The sequence below is a fragment of the Scyliorhinus canicula genome, chromosome 1 (genome assembly GCF_902713615.1).
Source record: "Scyliorhinus canicula chromosome 1, sScyCan1.1, whole genome shotgun sequence".
Taxonomy (NCBI): Eukaryota; Metazoa; Chordata; class Chondrichthyes; order Carcharhiniformes; family Scyliorhinidae; genus Scyliorhinus; species Scyliorhinus canicula.
The window spans coordinates 259,879,958-259,902,473 of record NC_052146.1 but is presented as its reverse complement, the minus strand read 5'-3'; the positions used below and the strand labels follow the sequence as shown (position 1 = coordinate 259,902,473).

The window sequence follows — 22,516 nt, the reverse complement described above, 5'->3', positions numbered from 1 at the left end:
CGTGCAGACTCTGCATATGTGAAACTATGAACATAAATAAGAATACAATTTGAACTACAAATTCTGCTCAAACTTAACCCATTGTGAAATTTAAAGTGAAATACTGAAGGCAATAAAATTGTTTTCATAAAATTCGTGCAATTTTTGTGGATACAGAACGCAACAAGATTTCTTAAATCAGTCTATAACGAGGCCTGTTTCTAAGTTGACAACTAACAATCAAGAACTTCCCTGATCAGAAGGGTTGCCACCTTACCCGAGTGACCAAGAGTATTTTGGAATTGTTATCAATTGCCTGGCGGCTATTGAAAACAATCCAGAAGATTTTAAAATGTCACTTTAAGCAAATACATGAATATATGCAATTATCTGTACACAGAAGCTCATGGTTTATTGTGGATTTCTCAACGCAATGACTCAAGATGTAAACTAATACAGACATGGGTCACGCAGTGCAATTTGTTCAGAAAGATTGCCCCACCAGATTTGCCTCTCAGTCAGAGAGAGTTCCTCCTCGCTGCCCTACTGCACTCATCCAGCCCCACCTCACCCGCCATCCCAGAATCTCTCAGCAGGTACGGTGAACCAGTTGCAGATGGAGTACTTGCAGAAGTGACTCCGAATAGCGGAATGGGTACTGCAGTGTCCCTCTGGTGATTTGCGCAGTAGGAGATTCAGAGAGCTGATCAGCAGCTGCCCCCGAGGTGGGTTTGACGCGAGTTGGCAGGGAAAATCTAGGCACCTTGGCAGGACACAGAGGCGGTGCAAGACCGTTATACCGGGGATGAAACATGCGCAGGTGGCACTCTCCTTGCCTGACACAGGAGGAGAGCTGGGAGGGAACCAGCAGCGCCTCAGCCTCTTTCCTGCACCACCGGCTAACTGGTTGCCGAGGTCCGGGGAGAAGGATGGAGCCATGACACTGGGTGCCAGCAACTCCGGCTCATCATCATTTCCTGGGCAACGGCCAAGGAATCCCGATCCACTTCCATGACCGGGATCCGCTGTAGAGCTGCAGCTGATGACCCCGGAAAGGAGGGCAGACAGCTGTCTCTATCCAGAACCCTCCAGTTGCAGTTTAGAAAGTGACACTGAGTCACCAGGCGTAAATTAAATAATCCCATGCCCGTGATGTTCTGCCAAACTCTTGTCACTTTACTCTTTTCAAACTTCGTACTTGAAAATAGTCCCAATTTTACTGAGAAATCCATCAGTGAATGACAAGCAAACTGCATGGGGCAGGTCAGTCAGTTCTCTCTCTCTCTCTCTCTCTAATGGCTGACTCTAATGGCTTCGTTCTTTTGGAAAGCAGCTCCCCATTCAGACCCCGTTTCCTAAAATCAATCATTCCATGCCGTTCACTCCCGCTGGCTTCTCCAGGAAAATGAGCAGCCAGAGTTGGCAACCCTACTGATCAGGTTTTTTAAACAAGATAACTGGCGAACAAATGGCCAACCAGAACTGATACTTTCACCTACCTTGCCAATCCCAGAAAGCTAAGCCTTCAGTGAGATTTACAGATGCAAATCTAAAATTGATCCCATTTCACACCTTTATTTTTGAACCTCAACCAACGTATATTGTTCGCAAAACTCTATTTCCGTCCTTGGACTATGCTCCACTTTCTGCTTTAAGAATTTATCAAGAGGAGCCGCGTTCATTTGCATGTTTGAACCATCACTGACTTTAGATGAGCATTCTCATCAGTCTCTTAGCTTCTGTGGCCGAGCAGTGACCCTCCAATGATCGAACTAGAACATGCCCAACTCCACACTATTGGCAGGACTAAGCCACTTGGAAATTCCAGACTGGCCTCCAGGAATGATAAGGAACATTATCCATCCCGCAAAATGAGAACCATTCATCCATGGACCTTCCAGGCAGCAATGTGCTGTTGTCTGCTTCTTTTGTGTCAAGTTAATTGTATCATAAGAAAGCATTACCATTTTTGGTTCCTCTTAGGGTTATCAGAATTTTCAACAGGGGTCATGCGAGTAAGACTGTTAGTTTAAATTTTGATCACCTCAAAAGTAAGCACAAAAATAATTCATAAGAGTAACATGCAGCAGTTGTGTAGTGAAATAATCATGTCAAGTGGGAGAGAGGAGAGGGGGAGAGGGAGCTTCAATACATACCTCCGCCGTCTTTTATTTTGAAACTAACACATAAAAAGCCGGTAATCATTGGGCTGAATAAACCTGTTCAGTTTTTCTTTAAAAAGATCAAAGACACCAATTCTCCAAATAATCTGTTTGCAGAAAACATCTACACACTTGAATTTAATTATCCATTGTACACCTATAAAAGTCATTTGTTGACTAACAATAGAGCTACCTCTAAGGATGTTATTGTTTTATTTTGATGCGGGAGGAGGAAGTGTTTAGAAAGATTTATTATATTTGCACTGAAATAAAAGGATAATATTAATAATGGCACTAATTTTCTCCCTCCCATGTCCAACTTTGAATCAATTATTTCTCATGACCTGACCAGAGATTCATGAGGTACAGTTGGAACTTCACTAGCCCAATTTTAATTTAAACATTTCCACATAAGTGCAGGTTAGGTGGATTGGCCACACCAAAATTGCCCCTTTTGTGCCCAATGTTGTCTAGGTTACGTGGGGTTACAGGGATAGGATGGAGGATTGGGTGGGGTGCTCTTTCAGAGGGTCGCTGCAGACTTGACAGGCCAAATGGCCTCCTTCTGTATTGCAGAGATTCTATGGATTTTGCTGAACGAATGTGATTTTCTTTTTGAATGTGTTTGACTTCTTCCCCCATCTGCAGCAGGAAACCATTCCACAGTAAGATAGTGAGCAATCTCCTGAACATCAAATTTCACTATCATTATTATTATGTTCTAGATTTAAAACATGAATTATTAGTCCAATTTAATTACTACAAGCAATCAAACTGAATATCAAGTTAGCACTATACAAATGCAAATAAAAAGTCAAGTTACTCCAGTGCAGAATCAAGTCTTATCAGTATTAAGTGAAAACACCTTTTTAACCACTGAGATGCAGCAAAAGTATTCAAATCCTCCTAAAATAATAGATTTATATTCCAATTCACAAATAACCTCCTAAAATGCAATAATTAAGAGCAACAATACTGTGTGTGGTTGCAGCATCAATTTGTCCATTCTGTCTTTTAAGACAATTACACAGTTTAATAACAATAATAATAATAATAATATTTATTATTGTTACAAGTAGGCTTACATTAACACTGCAATGAAGTTAGTATGAAAAGCCCCTAGTCGCCACATTCCGGCGCTGTTCGGGTACAAAGAGGGGGAATTCAGAATGTCCAAATTACCTAACAGCACGTTTTTCGGGACTTGGAGGTGGAAACCGGAGCACCCGGAGGAAACCCACGCAGACACGGGGAGAATATGCAGGCTCCGCACAGACAGTGACCCAAGCCGGTAATCGAACCTGTGACCCTGGCGCTGTGAAGCAACAGTGCTAACCACTGTGCTACCATGCTTTACCAACCTGAACTGGCAACCAACTGAAAATCTATCACATCATGTCTCACAGCCGAGATAGAGATATAACATGGCAACTCCATCAGCAAGGGGCTGTGTTTTGGAACATGGATCGGTGTCCCTGCAGGTCTCTTTTCTCCCTTCCTCAGCAGTAACAGCTGAATCATGGTTCATTCCAGAGTATGATGCACAGTTTATTGCTCTCTAGCACCCAAGCAACAAATCATTCCTCATGTATGAGCCTCATGAGCAACTTGGGGAAATGTCACATTTGTTTTCCACCAAGGTTCACGGTTTACCAATGAAGTTAACTCCTTCCTAAGTAACCAGAGCACAATTGAACTTGGAACTTCCACATGGGGGATTCATTTCCCAACTGAGCCACGAGGGAATTTAAACAAAGAATTCCCCAAATATAACCTTGCAGAAGGGGGAGGGAATAATAACCTATTAGTTATATTACTATTTAAAATTGTAAACATGTCTTATTACATCCATTTTAACATAATTTATGGGGAGGTAAAAGAGTAGTGGTATTGTCACTGGACTAGTAATCCAGAGACCTAGAGTACTGCTCTGGGGTCCAGGTTCAAATCCCGCCACTACAGATGGTGAAATGTGAATTCAATTAAAACAACTTGTGATAACCATGAAACCATTGTTGATGGGTTGTAAAAACTGATCTGGGTCATCAATGTTCTTTTGGGAAGGAAATCTGCCATCCTTATCTGGTCTGGCCTGTATCTGACTCCAGATCCACACTGCCCCTCAAGGGCAATTAGGGATGGGCAATAAATACTTGCACAGCCTGCAATGCCTACGTCCCATGAATGAATTTTTTTTAAATGGAGCAGTAAATATCAATACTCAGGGTACATACACAGTCCATATTATCAAAGATGTGTTTGGGGAGGGGGGGGGGGGGGGGGGGGGGGGGGGCGGCAGCAAATTAGATAACTATGGTCACTCAATCTAGCAAGCTCCAGGAGTCCATTGAATTGAATTGAACATCAATGCTGACAGCATCCACAGGAACATCCACTTACTGCCCTCACAATGTTTACTTCATTTTATTCCTATCTTGTTCACAGCAATCTTCTTTTCACTTCCTCCCTCTCCCCTACTGCTCCCACTTGTCACCCATTCATTTTTGCCAAATGCCTTTTGGCTGGATTTGAACCCAGCAACTAACCAGCATCTCTATTATCATTGTGCCTTTTTACTCTGCCAACCCGATCATTACAAAAACAAATACACAAACATGGAAAAAGTCCAACTAAAAAAAAACATATACACAAAGCAGAACAACAGATGAAAGACTCCAATTAGAATGAAACAGAAAGCAGCACATCAGGTGCTGCACTGATGTGTGAAAGGGGCTCTACCTCTAATAGCACTTCAGCAGACCTGGCAGGTAAATGCAATTGCAGTCCACTAACTTGGTGCCCTCCAAATAATTAGTATGAGGGCACTACAGATAGAAGTGCCATTTCTTGGGAGTTGGGCTGTGCAAAGGCAAAAGGAGGAAAAGCAAATAAAGCATCCCAGGCTGCTGCCACACGGTTCACAGCACATTCAACAGCAGCACTGATGGAAACCTGCAAGTCAGTTGCCTGCCTGGCTCCTCAATTAAGAAATTGTGTTTGGACAAAGGTGAAATTGAGCAAAAAAAAGAGACACTTGTCAGAGAAAGGCACAGGTTTAAATTACAACCTCAAAATTTGGTAACCTCATACAAAGAGGTACTGAAGCTGCAGCTGAAATTACCAAGTGGATGGTGGATTTTGCAACATATTGGCCAATAGATATGGAGTACGAAATTGAAGTAAATGTGCCATAGACAGTAAATTGCAGCAGTGCTAATCCGCAGGTGAGTGACTGGATCTCGCCATTCTCTTCTGCTTAGGCAGATGAAAGTTTTACAATTGGTAACTTAAAAAGGGGGGAAATTAGACAAAACTATTTTAAAAGCAACCATTTTGACTTGTTAGTGGCACAGATTGCTCACGACAATTTTACCAAATAACGCAGTCAAATTTAAAAAAAGTCTTCCTGAAACAGCACAGAACCTCATCACCTCAAGAGGTAGAACATTGTACATATTGTATGATTAATTAATTAAGATTTATCCAGATGCTACATTAATCCATTTCTGCTTATACCTCTTCAGCAATCAACCATAGGAAGAGGAGATGATGCACACGATATCCTGTTGTAAGCCACAAAAAAAAACAGAATGAAATGAATACACATCTTCACACAAAGAAACAGTCAGCGGAGATAACAGCTAATAATATTATGTGACATACGAAGGCATGAGATTGGGTTAGAAGAAATAGAAAATACAGAAAAAATACTACGGGCCAGAGGGACCTTGGAGGTATGTCCATAGGTCCCTGAAGGCAGCATGTCAGATTGATAAGGTGGTTAAGAAGGCATAAGGTCAGGGGGAAATGAATTTTGATATCTGCAGGTGCAGGACTTTCTGCATAGACAGGTACCAACCTTCCCACTCCTGCCGCTAAGGGGGATTCAGGATAGGATGGTTTCTAGAGGATGGATAGGAGAGGGGAGCATTTCGGACATATATAAAAAGGAACTTATGGGATCAGAGGAGACGCAGACCGAGGAGCTGAAGTGAAAGTGGGAGGAGGAGCTGGGGGGAGAGATAGAGGAGGGCATTTGGGCGGATGCGTTGAGTAGGGTCAATGCGACTGCAACCTGTGCCAGGCTCAGCCTGATTCAATTCAATTTCGTGCACCGGGCTCACATGACAGTGGCCCGGATGAGCAGATTCTTTGGGGTGGAGGACAGGTGCGCAAAATGTGCGGGAGGACCAGCGAACCATGTTCTGGGCATGTCCAAAGCAGAGGGAATTTTGGCTGGGGTTTGCTTGACGTCACGTCCAAGGTATTAAATACAAGGGTGGCATTGAGTCCAGAGGTGGTGATTTTCAGGGTGTCGCAGGATCCAGGAATCCAGGAGGAGAAAGAGGCAGACGTTCTGGCCTTTGCTTCCCTGATAGCCCAGAGGCGGATATTACTAGCATGGAGGGACTCAAGGCCCCGAAGTCGGAGACCTGGCTATCAGACATGGCTGGCTTTCTCTATCTGGAGAAAATTAAATTCGCCACGAGAGGGTCATTGTTAGGGTTCGCCTGGAGATGGCAACCATTCATCGACTTCTTCGCAGACAATTCATCGTCAGCAGAAGGGGTGGGTGTAGCTTTGAGTAGGGGGTTAAGTAATGGTGGGACCTGTGGGGGTGGGAGATGGTATTTGCACTATGTTTATATTTTTATGTACATTGTTTATATTGCTGCTGTTACATTGCCAAAAGAAAATCTCAATAAAATGTTTATTAAAAAAGGCATAAGGGATACTTGCCTTTATTAACAGAGGCATAGAATATAAGAACAGGCAGGTTATGATGGAGTTGTTTAAAATGGTCATTAGGCCACAGCTATAGTACTATGTGCCGTTCTGGTCGCCACAATATAGGAAGAATGTGATTAGGCTCGAAAGGGTCCAGAGGAGAATTACCAGTATATTGCTGAGCTGGCGCGGGTCAGCTATGAAGAGAGACTGGTTAGGCTCAGGGAGTTCTCTTTAGAGCAGAGAAGGCTGAGGGGCGACCTGATTGAGGCGCACAAAATTATGAAAGACATAGGTAGAGTAGATAGGAAGAAACATTTCCTCTTAGCAGATGGGTCAATAACCAGGTGGCATAGGTTTAAGCTAATGGGCAGGAGATTCAGCGAGCATTTGAGGAAAATCATTTTCACCCAGAGGGTGATGGGAATTGGGAACTCACTGCCTGAAAGAGTGATAGAGACGGGAACCCTCACGGTGTTTAAGAAGCATTTAGATGAGCACTTTAAATGCCACAGCATACAAGGCTACAGACCAAGTGCTGGAAAGTGGGATTAGAATAGATAAGTGTTTGACGGCCGATACAGACACAGACATAATTTACAGTGCAGTATGGTGAAGGACCTCTTTCTGTGCTGTATGACTCTAAAATAATAACTGGTTATCGATGGTCTTCAATCCCCAGTTTTAGGCTGAAGTGAACTAACAGATCAGTAGGAAGAGTCTTGCTACTGTATAATTGAGTGCTTGCCAAAAGCCCCAAATCCTACATATGTGCACAATGTGGTTCACCAGTTTGCCTCGAAATTTAATTAAAATGTTTTCTTTATGTCTTTAAAGCACTGACTAGTGGAAGGATCGCACTGTAAAGTGTATGTTATGACTGGCCAACTGCCCAAGACAACCTAAATCTGGATATTCATGCAGCAATATTGCCTGCAAGACGGGAACCACTATGCCAGTTTTTGAAATAAACAGGAAAATTCATATTTTTCCTTGCTTATCTGGTGTAGAATGAATTATCACATTGCAATGGACAAAATGTTTTTTGAAAATACTCAAATTGCCACATAAAATTAATATTAAAGTTGCAACCATCCCAAATAAGCATAGGCTGCTTTCCCCTTTGAGGGTCACCACACCGCAAGTGAGGGGAAAGTTTGAGAAGGTGGGCCTTAATGAATACTCTCCACCGTAAGGGAAATGAACCCGTGCTGTTGGTCTTACTCTGCATAATGAATCAGCTGTCCAGCCAACTGAGCTAAACTGGCTACTGGCCAGTTGCACACACAGAAGGAAGACAAAAAAATAATTTGGCAACAAAACACATTCTGTGGCCAAGAAATACTCCAAAGCAGCCAAATTAAATTTCTTTAGATGTGATAACCTTTGTACCAAGGTACATTTTCATTACAATTATTGCTTGGCCCACTTTAAAATTGCAGTTATACAATTGATAATTATACACAAAACCCTTTAGCAGAAAACAACTAATCTACAGAAACTTCTTATCTGCAAGTTGCCTCAATTGAAAATGTCAAGACAATTACAACTAGAAGACAATTACAACTAAAACATGCTCTTCTCTCCTAATCTGGGGCTGTCAACGTACAAGTGACTAGCAATTTGAAAACTTTGCTCATCATATGGCAATCAAACTATGATTGGTCTCAAGTCTATTTAAGTTGCTCCCTCATTTGGATTACTAAATCTTAATGGGACAATTCAAGTTAGAAGCTAATCAAAAATTGTGCTTCACCAGCATAACTAACTCCATTAACCGTAAGCAAAGCAAAAAGAGATCAGCAAGCTTTAATAACTAATGGGGTTGGGAGCAGGGGACCTATCTACAAAAAATGTATTCCATTTTTGAACATGAAACAATGCCTAATTAGTAAAATCAAGCAAATTATTTTCAGGACCTAAAATACAAGCAAATTTTTAAGTACGCAAGAATTAAAACAATGGTTAAATTTGAGGCAGTAGAAAAAAGTTCTTGCTTGCTATCAATCTTCCTATTTAACTCACAGGACCAAGGAGTATTTGAATTAACACAGCACTGCTCATTTGCCCTAGTCAAAAATGTACTTGGCTGTATTTAAAATGAATCTCTCCTGTTGCAATATTTTTTTTTAAAAACTTTGCCCACTTTATTCTTTAAATCACACAATCATGCAAAAGTCACCAAATATAAGACAAGATTTTCCACCAACATGTGTCAGCAAAAAAGGAAGAACATTTTTTTAAAATCTTTAACACGCTGTCTGTACCTTTTCTTTAAAAAAAAAAGAACATCTTTGATGGATCTGCCAACATCTTCGCCAAATATGAATCAGGCCTTAAAAATCCCAAACCACAAAACTCATGACAAATAATTGAGAAATCTTTTTCATAATTTACCATTAGAGGAGAAAGAAGGCGACACAAAAATAGCAATTAAACATTGCCTTTTTGGCAGAAGAGCACAATTCCTGGAGGTATCCAAGATATTCATTAGCTTAAAATTCTTTAAAACATCCTCTTTTAGACAAACCAAGCTGGTGTGTTTTTAGCAGGAGGATGGATTCTTTGTCTATTTAGACGTAAACAATCCACTGCCATTTTTACTCAAAAATTAAAAGGTGGAGTTTGGCAGGTGAAGGGGAGATACTTGGGTCGTAAATTGCATACAATCAGCAGCAGTTGGATGGTACACACTGGGTGGGGTGGGGGGGACCCTCCAAACTTCAGATTGTATATTTCCTTTTTGTGCCATAAGAAAATAAGCCAATAGTCATTGCATAAGCCAAAACCTTCTTGGAAAATACACTAGAAATATATAGCATTTCACACAGCAGTCTCTAACCACCTTGTCACAACCCTGATATTTCTTTCCACCCCACCCCAAGCAAGATCTCCTAATACAAAGATCCATTGAGGTTAAGGTACATGGATCGGGAGAAATAATTATAACTGATACTGGCTACTTTAGCCCAATAGTATGTGCAATTTGATCTCACTTATGCAGTTTGAGCAGCTTTCAACAGAATTAGCAGGGTTATGTTTCTTTTAAAAAGTGCCTTGACTTTCAGCCAAACAAAATGGCCAGTTTTGTAAGCATATATCTCCCAATAGTTGTGAAATACCCCATATATTGCTGACAGCTGTGACATAATCAATAATTTCTGTGTACAAGAACCAATAATGGTTCAAACATGAATGAATGCTTTCATTGGACGATGAAATGTAGGAAGAACAACTGCAAATTGCTCACATTTTACCACCACCAGAGTTCTGTAGTTTATTGCAAAGTATCTTGTAAAACAGAAAATCTCAAAATTCATTATGAATTGTTGAAACTTAATGTGGAGAAGGTACAGAGCTGGGTCAGAGGGGTTGACTCCCAATGGGTCAGAATGGAGGAGAGTTTGTGTAGGGGGTCGGGATTGAAGGCAACAGCGCTGCTCCCGACGGAGTCCAGTAGTAATAGGTTCGTTGAGAATTTGGAGGCAGTTTCGACAGCACTTCGGGTTGGGGGCAGGGTCAAGGGAAATGCCGATTTGGGGGAACCATAGATTTGAGCCAGGGAAGTGGGATGGAAATTTTTGGATATGGGAGGAGAAAGGAATCAGAACACTAAAAGATTTATTTCTTAGGGGTCGTTTTGCAGGATTGAAGGAGCTGGGAACGAAGTGTGGGCTGGAGCAGGTGGAAATATTTAGATACATGCAGGTTCGACACTTTACCAGAAAGGAGATACAGAGCTTCAAAGTAGAGCCAGCTTCCACATTGCTGGAGGAGGTGCTGACGACAGGGGGACTGGAGAAGGGGATAGTATCGGCGGCTTATGGGGCTATTTTGGAGGAGAAGGTGCCACTAGAAGGGATCAAGGCAAAGTGGAAGGAAGAGTTGGGAGAGGGTATGGGGAGGGGTTCTGGTGTAAGGAGCTCCAGAGGGTGAACACCTCCACCTCGGGGATGATACAGATGAAGGTGGTGTACAGAGCGCACCTCACAAGGGCGAGGATGAGCCGGCTCTTTGAGGGAGTAGAATATGTGTGAACATCGTGAGGGAGGCCCGCAAACCATGTTCATAGAAGCTGGAGGATTAGTGGAAGAAGGAGGTATTTCGGGTAATCTCTAAAGTGGTGCACGTGAAACTGGACCCGGGCCTTCGGAGGCCATATTCGGGGTGTCAGATCAGCCAGGGTTGGAAATGGGCACGGAGTCTGATATTGTAGCCTTCGCCTCTTTGATTGCCCGAAGGCGGATCCCGTTAGGGTGGAGATCAACCTCTCCACCCTGTGCCCTGGCGTGGCAGGGGGACCTGCTGGAATTCTTAATGCTTGAAAAGGACAAATTTGAACTGAGGGGAAGGATGGAGGGGTTCTACAATACATGGGCATTATTCATTATGCACTTTCGAGAATTGGATCACATTGAACATTAGGGGGGTTGGGGGCTGGGAGGGTTGGGGGGAGGGGGACTGTATGTGTTAATGGTGACTATGGGTGATTCCTGATTCCTTTTTGTCATTTATTTATGTTAACATGCGGGTCAATGTCTGGGGTTTGGTGGGAGGATGGGATCGTTGCTATCGATATGGGGATTGACACTACATTCGTTACTGATTATTGTTTATTGTTGGGTGTAAATTTGGCAGAAAATGTGAAAAAGGAGAATAAAAAAATATTTTGAAAAAAATGATTTGTTGAAACGTATTTTATGAATTCAACATTAGACAAGAAAAGAAGGCATAAAATGGAAATAAAATGTAAAAATGCGACTTGTGGGGAAATGTGTGCTGTGATTTAAAATGCTGACAGTACACGTGGACATGCCTCCCACAAGGATTCCACAATTCCCCCTCCATTTTACACCAACAGCTGGCAAATGGACGAGCAAAATTTTCCCGACCCGAATGTCTGGTACAGTATGTGGACGACCTATTACTGCAGACGGACACCAAGGCAGAGCACATCACGCTTCTGTCTGAACTCCTGGAACTTCTGAACTCAATCGGATGTAAAGTTAACCCCAGAAAGGCCCAAATATTGGAGAGTAAAGTGATGTATTTGGGTACAGTCATCACGCACGGCAAACGTGAGATCGAGTTCAAAAGAATTGACTCGATCGTCAAATTGCCCCTTCCCCAAAATGTTTCAGCCCTCCAGTCATTTTTAGGACTGGTTGGGTACTGTCGGAACCATATCGATGGTTTGCGACCAAGGCAGCCCCACTATCAGACCTCCTTAAGAAAGGAGCCCCTTGGAAATGGCTTCCACAGCATACAGAGGCTGTGGAAGAGTTAAAGAAAGCCCTTAGCGCAGCACCTGCACTACCAGTTCCAGACCCGCTCTCCCCCTATGCAATTAAGGTAGCAAGCACGGATCTGACCCTCTCGGCCGTGCTCCTTCAGGAACGGCACGAGCAGCTACGACCAGTCGCTTATGCCTCCAGACTGTTAGACCCAATAGAGCAAGGATTTTCAGCCTGCGAAAGGCACCTGCTCGCGGTATTCTGGGCAGTACAATACATTTCTTACATTAACGGACTCAACCCCATCACCATTTTGACCGAACACACCCCCATACAGTTACTTTTAGACGGACGAATGAAGGACGGTTCAGTGAGCCAGATAAGAGCAGGTAGGTGGACACTTCTGTTACAGGGACGGGACATAATGTAACATGGTACAAACAGACCATGATTCATCAGTTTGATGATATACAGACTGTCCTCGCATTCGACACAATTGGTTCCTGGAAACCGCGTCAAGTTGAAATATGAGTTGGAACCAATAAGAACAATGAAACAAAAAAATTGGGGGTTGGTTTGTGAACTAATCCCTGATCACCTAGATTACTCAGAATTGTGTACTCAATCAATTATTTTTAAAAAAGGAATACAGCAATAAATTATAAAATATAAATTAAGAAAGTTTGGAAACACAGATTCACCAAGTAAAAATGAGTCGGAACAACAACTGAGCATCTGGAGTCAGGGAGATGAGCGGTGCAGAATGTTGATCCACTCTATGAATATTGAACTTGCATGGCATCTTAAAGAAGAATCCGACGTTGCAAAGTCGAAACTGGGTGTCAATTTACAAATATCTGAGTGCCATACTTTGTAATTTGAATGTCGTAAAGTCGAGGATCTCCTGTTTTCCAAACTTTTCTCATATACTGTTATACATACCTGGCCTACTACCACTTGCATACAAAAAAAAACTTACTTGGTTCAAGAAAGGTAATTCAATCTCAAGCCACTCTGCTTCACTTGCATGATGTGGCGGAATATTTTTTTTTCTCATCTTTTCCCTCCTGTCATGCATCACAAGACAACTTTGCAACACCCCAATCGCAGTTTCACAGACCATTATCAGCAGTAAAAAAAAAACTGCAGAATATGTATAATGCAAAATGGGCCGATTGTTTGGTTGTTCTGCTGGTTTCATAAAGCATTTAAGTTTCAATCTCACAGTACACATCAGAGACCCATGAAGTATGATGTGACTTTGTTTTAAATAGCCTTGTATCAACACACAAAAATAAAGTGGTCAAGATTGGAAGATAGCAAATTTAACTCCATTATTCAAAGAAAAAGAGACAGAAAGCAGAAAACTGCAGGCCACTTAACTTGACATCTGTTATAGGGAAAACATTAGAAGCTTTTACTAAAGAAGGTATAGCAGACACTGGATAAGGTCATGGTAATCAGGCAGACTCAACATGTTTTTCAGAAAAAGAAATCATGTTTAACCAACTTAGTGGAGTTCTTTCAGGAAGCAACGCGTCATGGATAAGGGGGAACCAGTGGATGTACTGTACTTCAATTTCCAGAAGGTGTTTGATAGTGTGTTCAAATCAAAAGTAATTACAGTAAATTAAAGCTTATGATATAGGGGGATAACATATTGGCATGGCTAGAAGATTGGCTGGCTAATAGGAAGCAGAAAGTAGGCTTAAATGGGTCTTTTTCAGGTTGGCAATATGTGACAAGTGGTATGCCTCAGGGATCAGTGTTGGGATCTCAAATGTTCTCAATTTATATAAATAGTTGCCAAATTTGCTGATGGCATTAAGACAGGTCAGAAAGATTGGCAGATAGCAAATTTAACTCCATGTCCTATCGGACATAAAAATACAGATAGGTTGAGTGGGCAAAGACCTGACAAATGGCGCATAATGTAGGAAAATTTGAAATTGTCCATTTGGCAGTAAGATTAAAAGATAAGCCTATTATCTAAATGGTGAGAGACTGCAGAGCTCTGAGATGCAGGGGGATGTGGGTTCCTTAGTGCATGAATCGTAAAAGGCGAATATGCAGATACAGCAAATAATGAGGAAAGCAAATAGAATGTTATCATTTATTGAGAGGGGAATTAAATCAAAAGGTAGGGAGGGAATGTTTCAGTTGTACAGGGCATTGGTGAGACCACATCTGGAGTACTGTGTACAGTATTGGTCACATTTTTTTTAAATTTAGAGTACCCAATTCATTTTTTCCAATTAAGGGGCAATTTAGCGTGGCCAATCCACCTAGCCTGCACATCATTGGGTTGTGGGGGTGAAACCCACGCAAACACGGGGAGAATGTGCAAACTCCACACGGACAGTGACCCAGAGTCGGGATCGAACCTGGGACCTCGGTGCCGTGAGACTGCAGTGCTACCACTGAGCCACCGTTCTGCCCTTGGTCACCTTATTTAAGGAAAGAAACATGTGTTGGAAGCAGTTCAGAGAAGGTTTAACCGACTAATACCCAGAATGGGTGTGCTGTCTTATGTTTCAGTTGTACAGGGCATTGGTGAGACCACATCTTATGAGACCACTGTCTTATGAAGAAAGGTTAAGCATGTATCTGCTGCAGTTTAGACGAGGTGACTTAAGGGGTGCAGAGGTGACTTAAATGAAAAATAAGATCTTGAGGGGTCTTGATAGATGGATGGGGAGAGGGTATTTACTCTTGTGGAAGAATCTAGAACTTGGGACTACCGTTTAAAAAAAGGGGCCACCCATTAAGTGGGAGGTCTGTCAATGATTTTCATGATTCTTTGGAACTGTCTTCCTGAAAAGGTGGTGGAACCAGAGTCTTTGAATATTTTTAAGGCAAAGGTGGATAGATTCATGGTAAACAAGGTAGTAATGGGTTTTGGGGATAGGTGGCATGCAGATTGGAGGTGACCAGCCATGATCTGTGGTGGAACAGGCTGGGGTGGGGGGGGCACTCCTCCTGTTCCTTGTTCATAATAGTTTTACATCAAATATATAGCACAGAAATAGGCCACTTAGCCCAACTTGTCTATGCCTTTATTTATGCTCCACAAGAGCCTCCTCTCACCCGCCTGGACTATGAAAAGTTAAAACTGGAAACAATTTACCTAATGGCAAATGTGATATCTTGAAGTCAACTTTCTTTAAACTGATGGGGAAAAAAATGAAATGAATGACAAATTATTTATTGCTCTTTACATCTATGTTTGATTATGGATTGGCTTGTTGACATATTGCTAAAATCATTTATGGCTGGGATTTTCAGCCTCCACCACCATGGTGGATGCGTCAAACCATTTGAACATCCATTGATGGCGGCGGATTCTTCCAGTCCCACTAGTGGGAGGGGATGGAAAATTCCAGCCAATGCGTCATTTAATTCCACATAAATGTCTTAAACTGTCTTTTACAAACAGGTGAAACGTACATCATTCGTTGTTAATAATGCAATGGTCAATCAATATAGACACTGCTCTGCTCTTTTCCCACAAAAGATTTCGCAAAGATTTCTTCAGAGATACTGTGTCCTTTCAGCTCAAAATAACAAGGGTTGGCTAATATCTTCATTTTTACAAAAATAACGTCCATCTTCCATGTATTACTCTCCATCCCCCCACCCGAAATAATTTCAAATTATTCAGCTGTCCTCAATATAAACATAACTATACATAATGTAACTCTTACTGACAAGGAAAAGCACTTCTACCATTTTCAAACAGATTTATCTTTCAAGTTAAAGAATAAACAACAATATTGAACATTTGGATCAATTAATTTTCTATTTGGTTTCCATAAAATACTGTAATAAAAATATGCTTTCTCAGCAAAGAAATGTGTTCTTTGTTGTTGAGGCACAATGACTATTCACAATCCATAAAATATATGACGACTATAATGGACATGCCATGAAAGAATTCTGTATAAATAGAATGATTGCACCTAATGATTTGTGATAATCATTTTTTTCTCTGTGAATGTGAATACAACAAGCTAGAGTAACAAAATAAACATCTTCCTCACAACTGTCCATAAAAGTACCAACAAACAGTCAAATATTTAATAGTTATCACTATTGTTGCAAACAGTAAACATTGTGGAGATGAAACTTCAACAAGAATATTTTCTGCACATAGCCAGCTATTTTGCTTTCTTCACAATGCAAGGTTTATACACTAACACTGCTTCAGGCCTATGCCTTCTAGGTCCGCACACAAATCCCAAGCTCGCAAAAACACCATTCCACCAAAAATTTCTGTGCAAATACAACACAGTTCATTCATATTTTCCTTTTTTGTCTCCATTGATAAAGCTGAAAAAATCAGTTTGTAATTGGGAGATAGAACTTTTACCTTTTGTAGACTGGTAGGATTCAGCTGTGTTTTGTCAATTATTTTAACAGCAACCTGAAAATGATTAAGAACAATCAGATTGTGTGTTAAGATATTCTGGACTTCAGTATTTTTAGGTCAAATGCACAATTCTAAGGGCAGATGCTCAAAGGTATGAACCTCAAGACTGCCTGACACCCAAATCTGCCCCAGTCTAGTTTCTGTCAGTATCTCACAAAAGCAAGTATTTTGTATAACGAGAGCCTATCTGGGTGAGATTCCTTAAGGAAGCCAGTCATTTCTCTTTAGAGTATCAAGTGCAAATTTTCAACAGAAAAAAAATAAAATCTTAGCAGTACTTAAAATGGTTCAGCTTCCACCATAATTAATATTGACAAAATTTATTTAAGATAAATAAACAGGGTACAATACAAAGAGTCTAGAATTCCAATTTTGCAGCATCCAGTTTTAACTCAGGAATATTACAACAGATAGCACACAAACATTGGTCTGATGGCATCCACCAAGTGCTTGGACACCTTCCAGTGATAAGGAGCAGCACCCTTTGAAACATTCTCTCGCATATCATAACTTTAAAAATACTTCTGAATATATATTTCAACACAAAATGAGGAAATAGCCCCAATTCAAAAACAGTATAAATACAGCCAAAAATTGAAATATGAAGCAACCAAAATAAAACTCACTTCTCTTCCAGTCAGAACATGTCGTGCCAATTTTACTTTTGCAAAGTTTCCCTTGCCTATCGTCTTGAGCAGCCTATAATTCCCAACGTGGGGTTGGTCTTCTGTTGTAGATGCCACTGAATTTCTGCATCGTGGTAGGTTTTGTCTACTACTTGATTTGGAAGGCTGGATTTGAGAGTCACCATATCCATCAAGAGAAGTGTGCTGCAAAAGTAGCCAGGTACACATTACATTAATTATTTCACGAGAACCATTTACACAGTGCTCTATACGTTTTATTTGCATGTAACAATTTAGTTATACAACATTCACAGCTTTGAGTACTTTCCACATGAATCCTTGTGACAGTAACTGCATATAATGCATACTAAATGTGCTGTCACTGTACTTGGATGACTTCAGCATTATCGGTTACTCATACCAAAGCTCCTTTGCTGAAAAGTTGATATATAAAATCAGACTTCCTCTCAAATTAGCACGCTCAAATCATTATGTTAACGTCCTGCTGAATAAAACAGGCACTGTGAGGTTAAAAGCGTCAACATTAAAAAGGCCCAATGTTGGAAGGGGTATAAAATAACAATGCAACCAAACAGTCAGTGAAAAAAAATCACCCGGAATATTTTGGTTTAAAGTAGGCTCTTGGTGTAGTTGACCCTTAACCCTCCCAGTGAGTCGTCAGTTTTCACAGCCCTTGCATCAACACATTTTCCTCCTCCAAATACGCAAGGAGAGAAAGGATTGTGAAAAGAAGCATCCTTAATAACCGATTTTGGTCTTGCATGTGGAGAACCCAAAAGGCAAAAAAAAACAATGTTTTTAAAAACTCCCACAATAACGGATCAAACTGAAAAATACTGAGCCAGTCAGGAAGCATTGAGCGAAACTAAAGAGGGACAGGGGCTCTTTTGTGGTCCAGTAAACCTCTCACTCCTTGTCATTGAGCTACTCCTTCCAGCATAGACAGCCTTAAATGGATATTCCCAGGCTGAAGGATATTTGGGGGGGGGGGGGGTGGGGGTTGCAAATGAGAGGCAGGATTTTTCAATTCAGTATGAAGGATGTAACCTTTCCTCAGAAAATCCCGTCTACATTATATGAAGAGAGAGGCCTCTGTGATCGATGAAGCAGGCGAGTCATTGCCTCTGCAAGGGATCTCTTTTTTAAAAATATATGCTGGAACCATCTCCCGGAGCAGTCACACATCAGAACATCCCTCTCTTTATAGCGAGAAACACACGCATTCTTTCAGCAAGTAGCTTTAAACCGCCCCCCCGCCCGCCCTCGACTGAAACCTTCACACAAAAGTAACAATAATAAAAATGAAACATTGTCTCACTCACATTTTCTGTGTCGCGCTCATTCACTGTGGGCAATGGCGTTCTGGTCGACATTTTGGCTTCACACTCAGTGCTTAGGCCGAATCGTTGCCTTTTTTTTTATTCCTTCCCACTTGCACCGCTCTCTTCTGTTTTGCCTTCCTCTCTCTTTCCTCCCCTTCTCTCTCTTTCTCTCTCTTTTCCTCCCTCAAATAAAAGAAGTCTCCACCGGAGAAGGGAACGCTCTCGCCTACATGTTGGACAGGAAATCCTCCATTACTGACCGGGCATCTATTGGTTAGTGAGGAAGGTGGGGAGGGGAGGAAGACGAGAGAGAAAAATCTGTATCAATTGAAAGAGGAGAGACAGAAAGAGAGAGAGGGGGGAAAAAAAGAGAAAGGGCGGGGGGAGGGGAAGGACGAGAAGGAGCCGGGGGAAGAGAAGCAATCGGAGCTCAGGTATATTTGTCACCACAAGCAGACAGGGACTGAAAGGGAGTTTGTCGGCGTACATAGATTCTGAGAGACAACGAGAGAGCGATCCCAGTGGCAGCCAGTTCCAGCATTAAGTACTCGCAGTTATACAGCAGACACGCACTCTCTGGACTTTAGCAAAAGGGGTCCAAGAACTATCTAGTCTGCCACCCTTCAACACAAATCAATATTTCAGCATAATGACATTGACATGATCTTTTGCCTATTAGATCTCAGGTGAATATTATTTAATCTATCCATGTACAAAATAAAAGGAGGATTATTTTAAAAATCTGACTAGACCTTGGAGGTTAAGGACAACGTTGAATTTATTCTGGGAATTTTATTATTGGGGGGGGGGGGGGGTAGGTGCTGAAACAACTCTTGGCAGATTATATTAATTCAGAAGCTTTTAGGATTACATAAATGGATTATGTCCTTTAGCCTGGTGAGGTGATTATGTGCACGAATTAATTCATCCAGTGTCGTAAGGTCACTCGTCAGGTGACCCCACCGAAATCGGTTATCACGTTCTCGTTGGATACAATGAGATCTGAACATTGTTACCATTGTTATTATGGTTCCCATTGATTGCAAACCAGTAACAAAGGCAAAATACTGTGGGTGCTGGGATTCTGAAATGAAAATGCTGGATATACTCAGCAGGTCAGACAGCATATGTGGAGAGATGCGAGGCCAGTGACTAGCGGGAGAGGCCGAAAATGAGAACCGGGCCAGGCGCCAAACAGTTTGCGATGCAACCGGCCTGCTCCCATGGGCGAAATTGAGATCTCACTGTAGCGTGGCAAGAAAGCAATTATCACCACTTAAGCCCAATTTCCATTCAATTAACAAGAGCGACCCCATATCCAACAGCCTCCCGTCATTCATCGGCCTCTCCAGCAAGTGGTCATGCTGATGTCGATTAGTACTCCTTTTTAGAAACATGAACTGGTGAAAGGGCTTCTGTGGGCAGCTGAGGAGGTGAGTAGCCATCTTTGCTCACAGGCAAAGAACTGGGGGCGCTTGGATTGCCACCCCAGTGCTCCGGGGGGGGGGGGGGGCGGTTGGGGGTCCCTCGGCTCGGGGTGGGGGACCCTCGGCTCGGGGTGGGGGACCCTCCGTAGGGTGGGGAGGCGCTGGTGGGGCAACCGCATGGCAGTACCCTTTCCGGGGGCAACCTTTGTCCCTGCCTGTCTGCCCCATTGAACACCCAACTCATCGACTGCCGAGGCCTCTGGCCGTGTGGCTGAAGGCTGTTGCTTAAAGGGAATTGGCAATCGTGGTTAAGTGGGCACATCACACAACCCAAGCGGATTCCCATGGGTAGGTGGGCCATATGGCATGTGGAGACCATTGCCTAGCATCGTAATCAGATCACGATGCCTGGAAACTGTGCCTGAACACTGCATGAGTCATCACCACACATGTAGCAGCCAACATTCGAACACACTGGGACACAGCTCCGATGGCATGTCCACGGCCAGAGGGTGGGGCGTGCCTTGGGGAGGGGGGGTTGCCTGGAAAGATGGACTAAGGGTTCGGAGGTTGGCCTGCATTGCAGGAGAAAGTGACAGAGGAATCATACTGATTATGCACAAGGGTGTAACTATTGTGTGTAACAATTCCCCACTCTCCTGATGGTGCCAGCCCTCCCGCAACCCCGCTCACCCCCAACCCGTTCACCCAGTGCCCTTAGTGATCCTCAATGTACATTGCTTTCCTAACTCTACCGCCACGCCTAGGTGTGACCCCAGGATGCGCATCTGAGGTGGAGGCAGCCAGCTGCTTACCACATCGGTGACCTTTGATGCTCCTGGCTGCCCTGCTCCGGGTGCTGGCTGCAAGATGCGGCCTCATCAGAGGGGTGGAACCTGGGGGAGCTGGTGGCCACAGTCGCCACTCCATAGGATGGGTCCGGGTTGGCACTCAGTGCCTCCTTCCACTTGGTGCCAATAGGGCTCTGGGGCTCACCATGGGATGGAGGGGTAGCTCGTTCAAGTCCTGGGCCCCCTACTACTGCGACAAGCTCAACAGCACTTCAACCATTTCCATCGGAGAACCTCATCAAGGTTAGCCTGATACTGGGTGACAGCCCCCAGCGTGGCGGACATTCTGTCAACACCCTCAGCCATGGCTGTCACCGACTGCGCGACACCTAGCACACCTTCAGTAATCGTGCTGACGTCATGCACCAGACTCTCCACTTGTGTCGCCACCCTAGCAGTGTTGGCCTCGGTGCCGCGCATTGCTGGCGACATCTCCTATGCCCGTAGTTTCTGAGACTCCTCCAATAGGCCATGGGTCTGCTGGAGTGTAGCTGACATCTCCCTATGAATGTCCTGACCGCTCCCTATCATGTCCATCTGCTCCAGGAATACCTCTTCCATAGGCTCAGCATCAGACTGGGACTCAGCTGGGTCCTGGGATCCAGCAGACCTCCGACTGCTGTCTCGCCTGGGGGTTCCTGCCTCCACCTGATGTGCATCAACAGCTCACCAGATTGTGCCTCCGAAGCCTGACCACTAATATTTCCCACCGAGGTGCATGTATCTGCGCTGGTGGAGGATGGCTGTGATGCTTCAATCGTGTCTTCCTCGGAGCTCCCTTCCGAGGTGTTCTCCGGGGAGGCTGGAGAGGGGCCACCCAGGATGGGCCGGCGCCGTAGGCTGGAGAACCTGTGAGAGAATGGACATGTTGTCAGTGGAAGGGATGGATCAGTCAGTAAGGCAATAACAATTCACGTTTGACAGGTCCTCTGGGTGGAGCCCGGTTGTTCCTCACCTCTGTGGCATCCACCAGCCTCCGCATTGATAACCACTCTGTGGTGGGAAGGGGGGGGTGTGAAGGAAGGGGTGTGTGAAAGAAGGGTTGGGGGTCACATGGAGAGTTGGAGGGTGAATGCTTGCGTGGAGGCGGAAAGGTTTCGGGGTGGGGGGGGGGCATTTGTGTCTACTCACTCATGCTGCCCGGTGTAGGCCATTGAACTTTTTCCTGCACTGGAGGCCAGTCCCCCTGGTCACACTCCCACCGCTCATAGCCACCACCCCTTCCCAGGCAGTACTAGCTGCCCTGTGGCAGATCCTCCCAACATCCTCGGGGAAACAGGACATTTTTCCTGGCTTCCACTGCATCTAGCCAGATCTGCATCCCCGAATCTTGAGGCCGGTGTCCTGGGTGTCATTGTTGTGAACTGGCTGGGATTGGCTGTGCAGGAGCTGTTTAAGCGCTGCTCGACCTTGTTAGTGGGGGGCTGGCCAGCGCAGTGCCAGCGAATCAGCTGGTTAGCCTTTATTTGTGGCGAGAAGCCCATGAGGCCTCGGTAAATGGACCAATTCATGTTGAATAGCGTTGCCGGCCTCACTGGGCCGAGCGCCAGGAAGCTCACGCTATCACACTGAGATATCTTTCCGGAGAATCCCACCCAACATTCCAGGTGGAGTTGAAAGATCATCTCGACCTGAAACTTTAACTTTTTCTCCCCGCAGATGCTGCCGAACCTGCTTTTTCCAGCTTTTCAGTGATGGTAAAGTCATTGAATGTCAAAGAGAGATGGTTAGGTTATC

The 22,516-nt window shown here is 43.5% G+C and overlaps 1 protein-coding gene across 4 annotated transcripts in view; it reads right to left on the bottom strand.

The window, feature by feature from the left end:
* Positions 1-19,140, bottom strand: part of mark1 (MAP/microtubule affinity-regulating kinase 1) — a 238,545-nt gene extending 219,405 nt beyond the window's left edge. Inside the window, exons 1-3 of one of the 4 annotated variants that reach the window (XR_005462366.1) lie at positions 18,502-19,140; positions 17,159-17,362; positions 16,473-16,526 (exon numbers count right to left, since the gene is read on the bottom strand). Coding sequence is in view for 3 of the 4 variants with exons in the window: in XM_038812042.1 (XP_038667970.1) it covers positions 16,473-16,526; positions 17,159-17,362; positions 18,502-18,552 (309 nt within the window). In the remaining variant the exon portion in view is untranslated. The remainder of the gene's footprint in view (positions 1-16,472; positions 16,527-17,158; positions 17,363-18,501) is intronic. The other 3 variants (XM_038812042.1, XM_038812032.1, XM_038812040.1) reach the window with 3 other exon arrangements.
* Between the last annotated feature and the right edge of the window lie 3,376 nt (positions 19,141-22,516).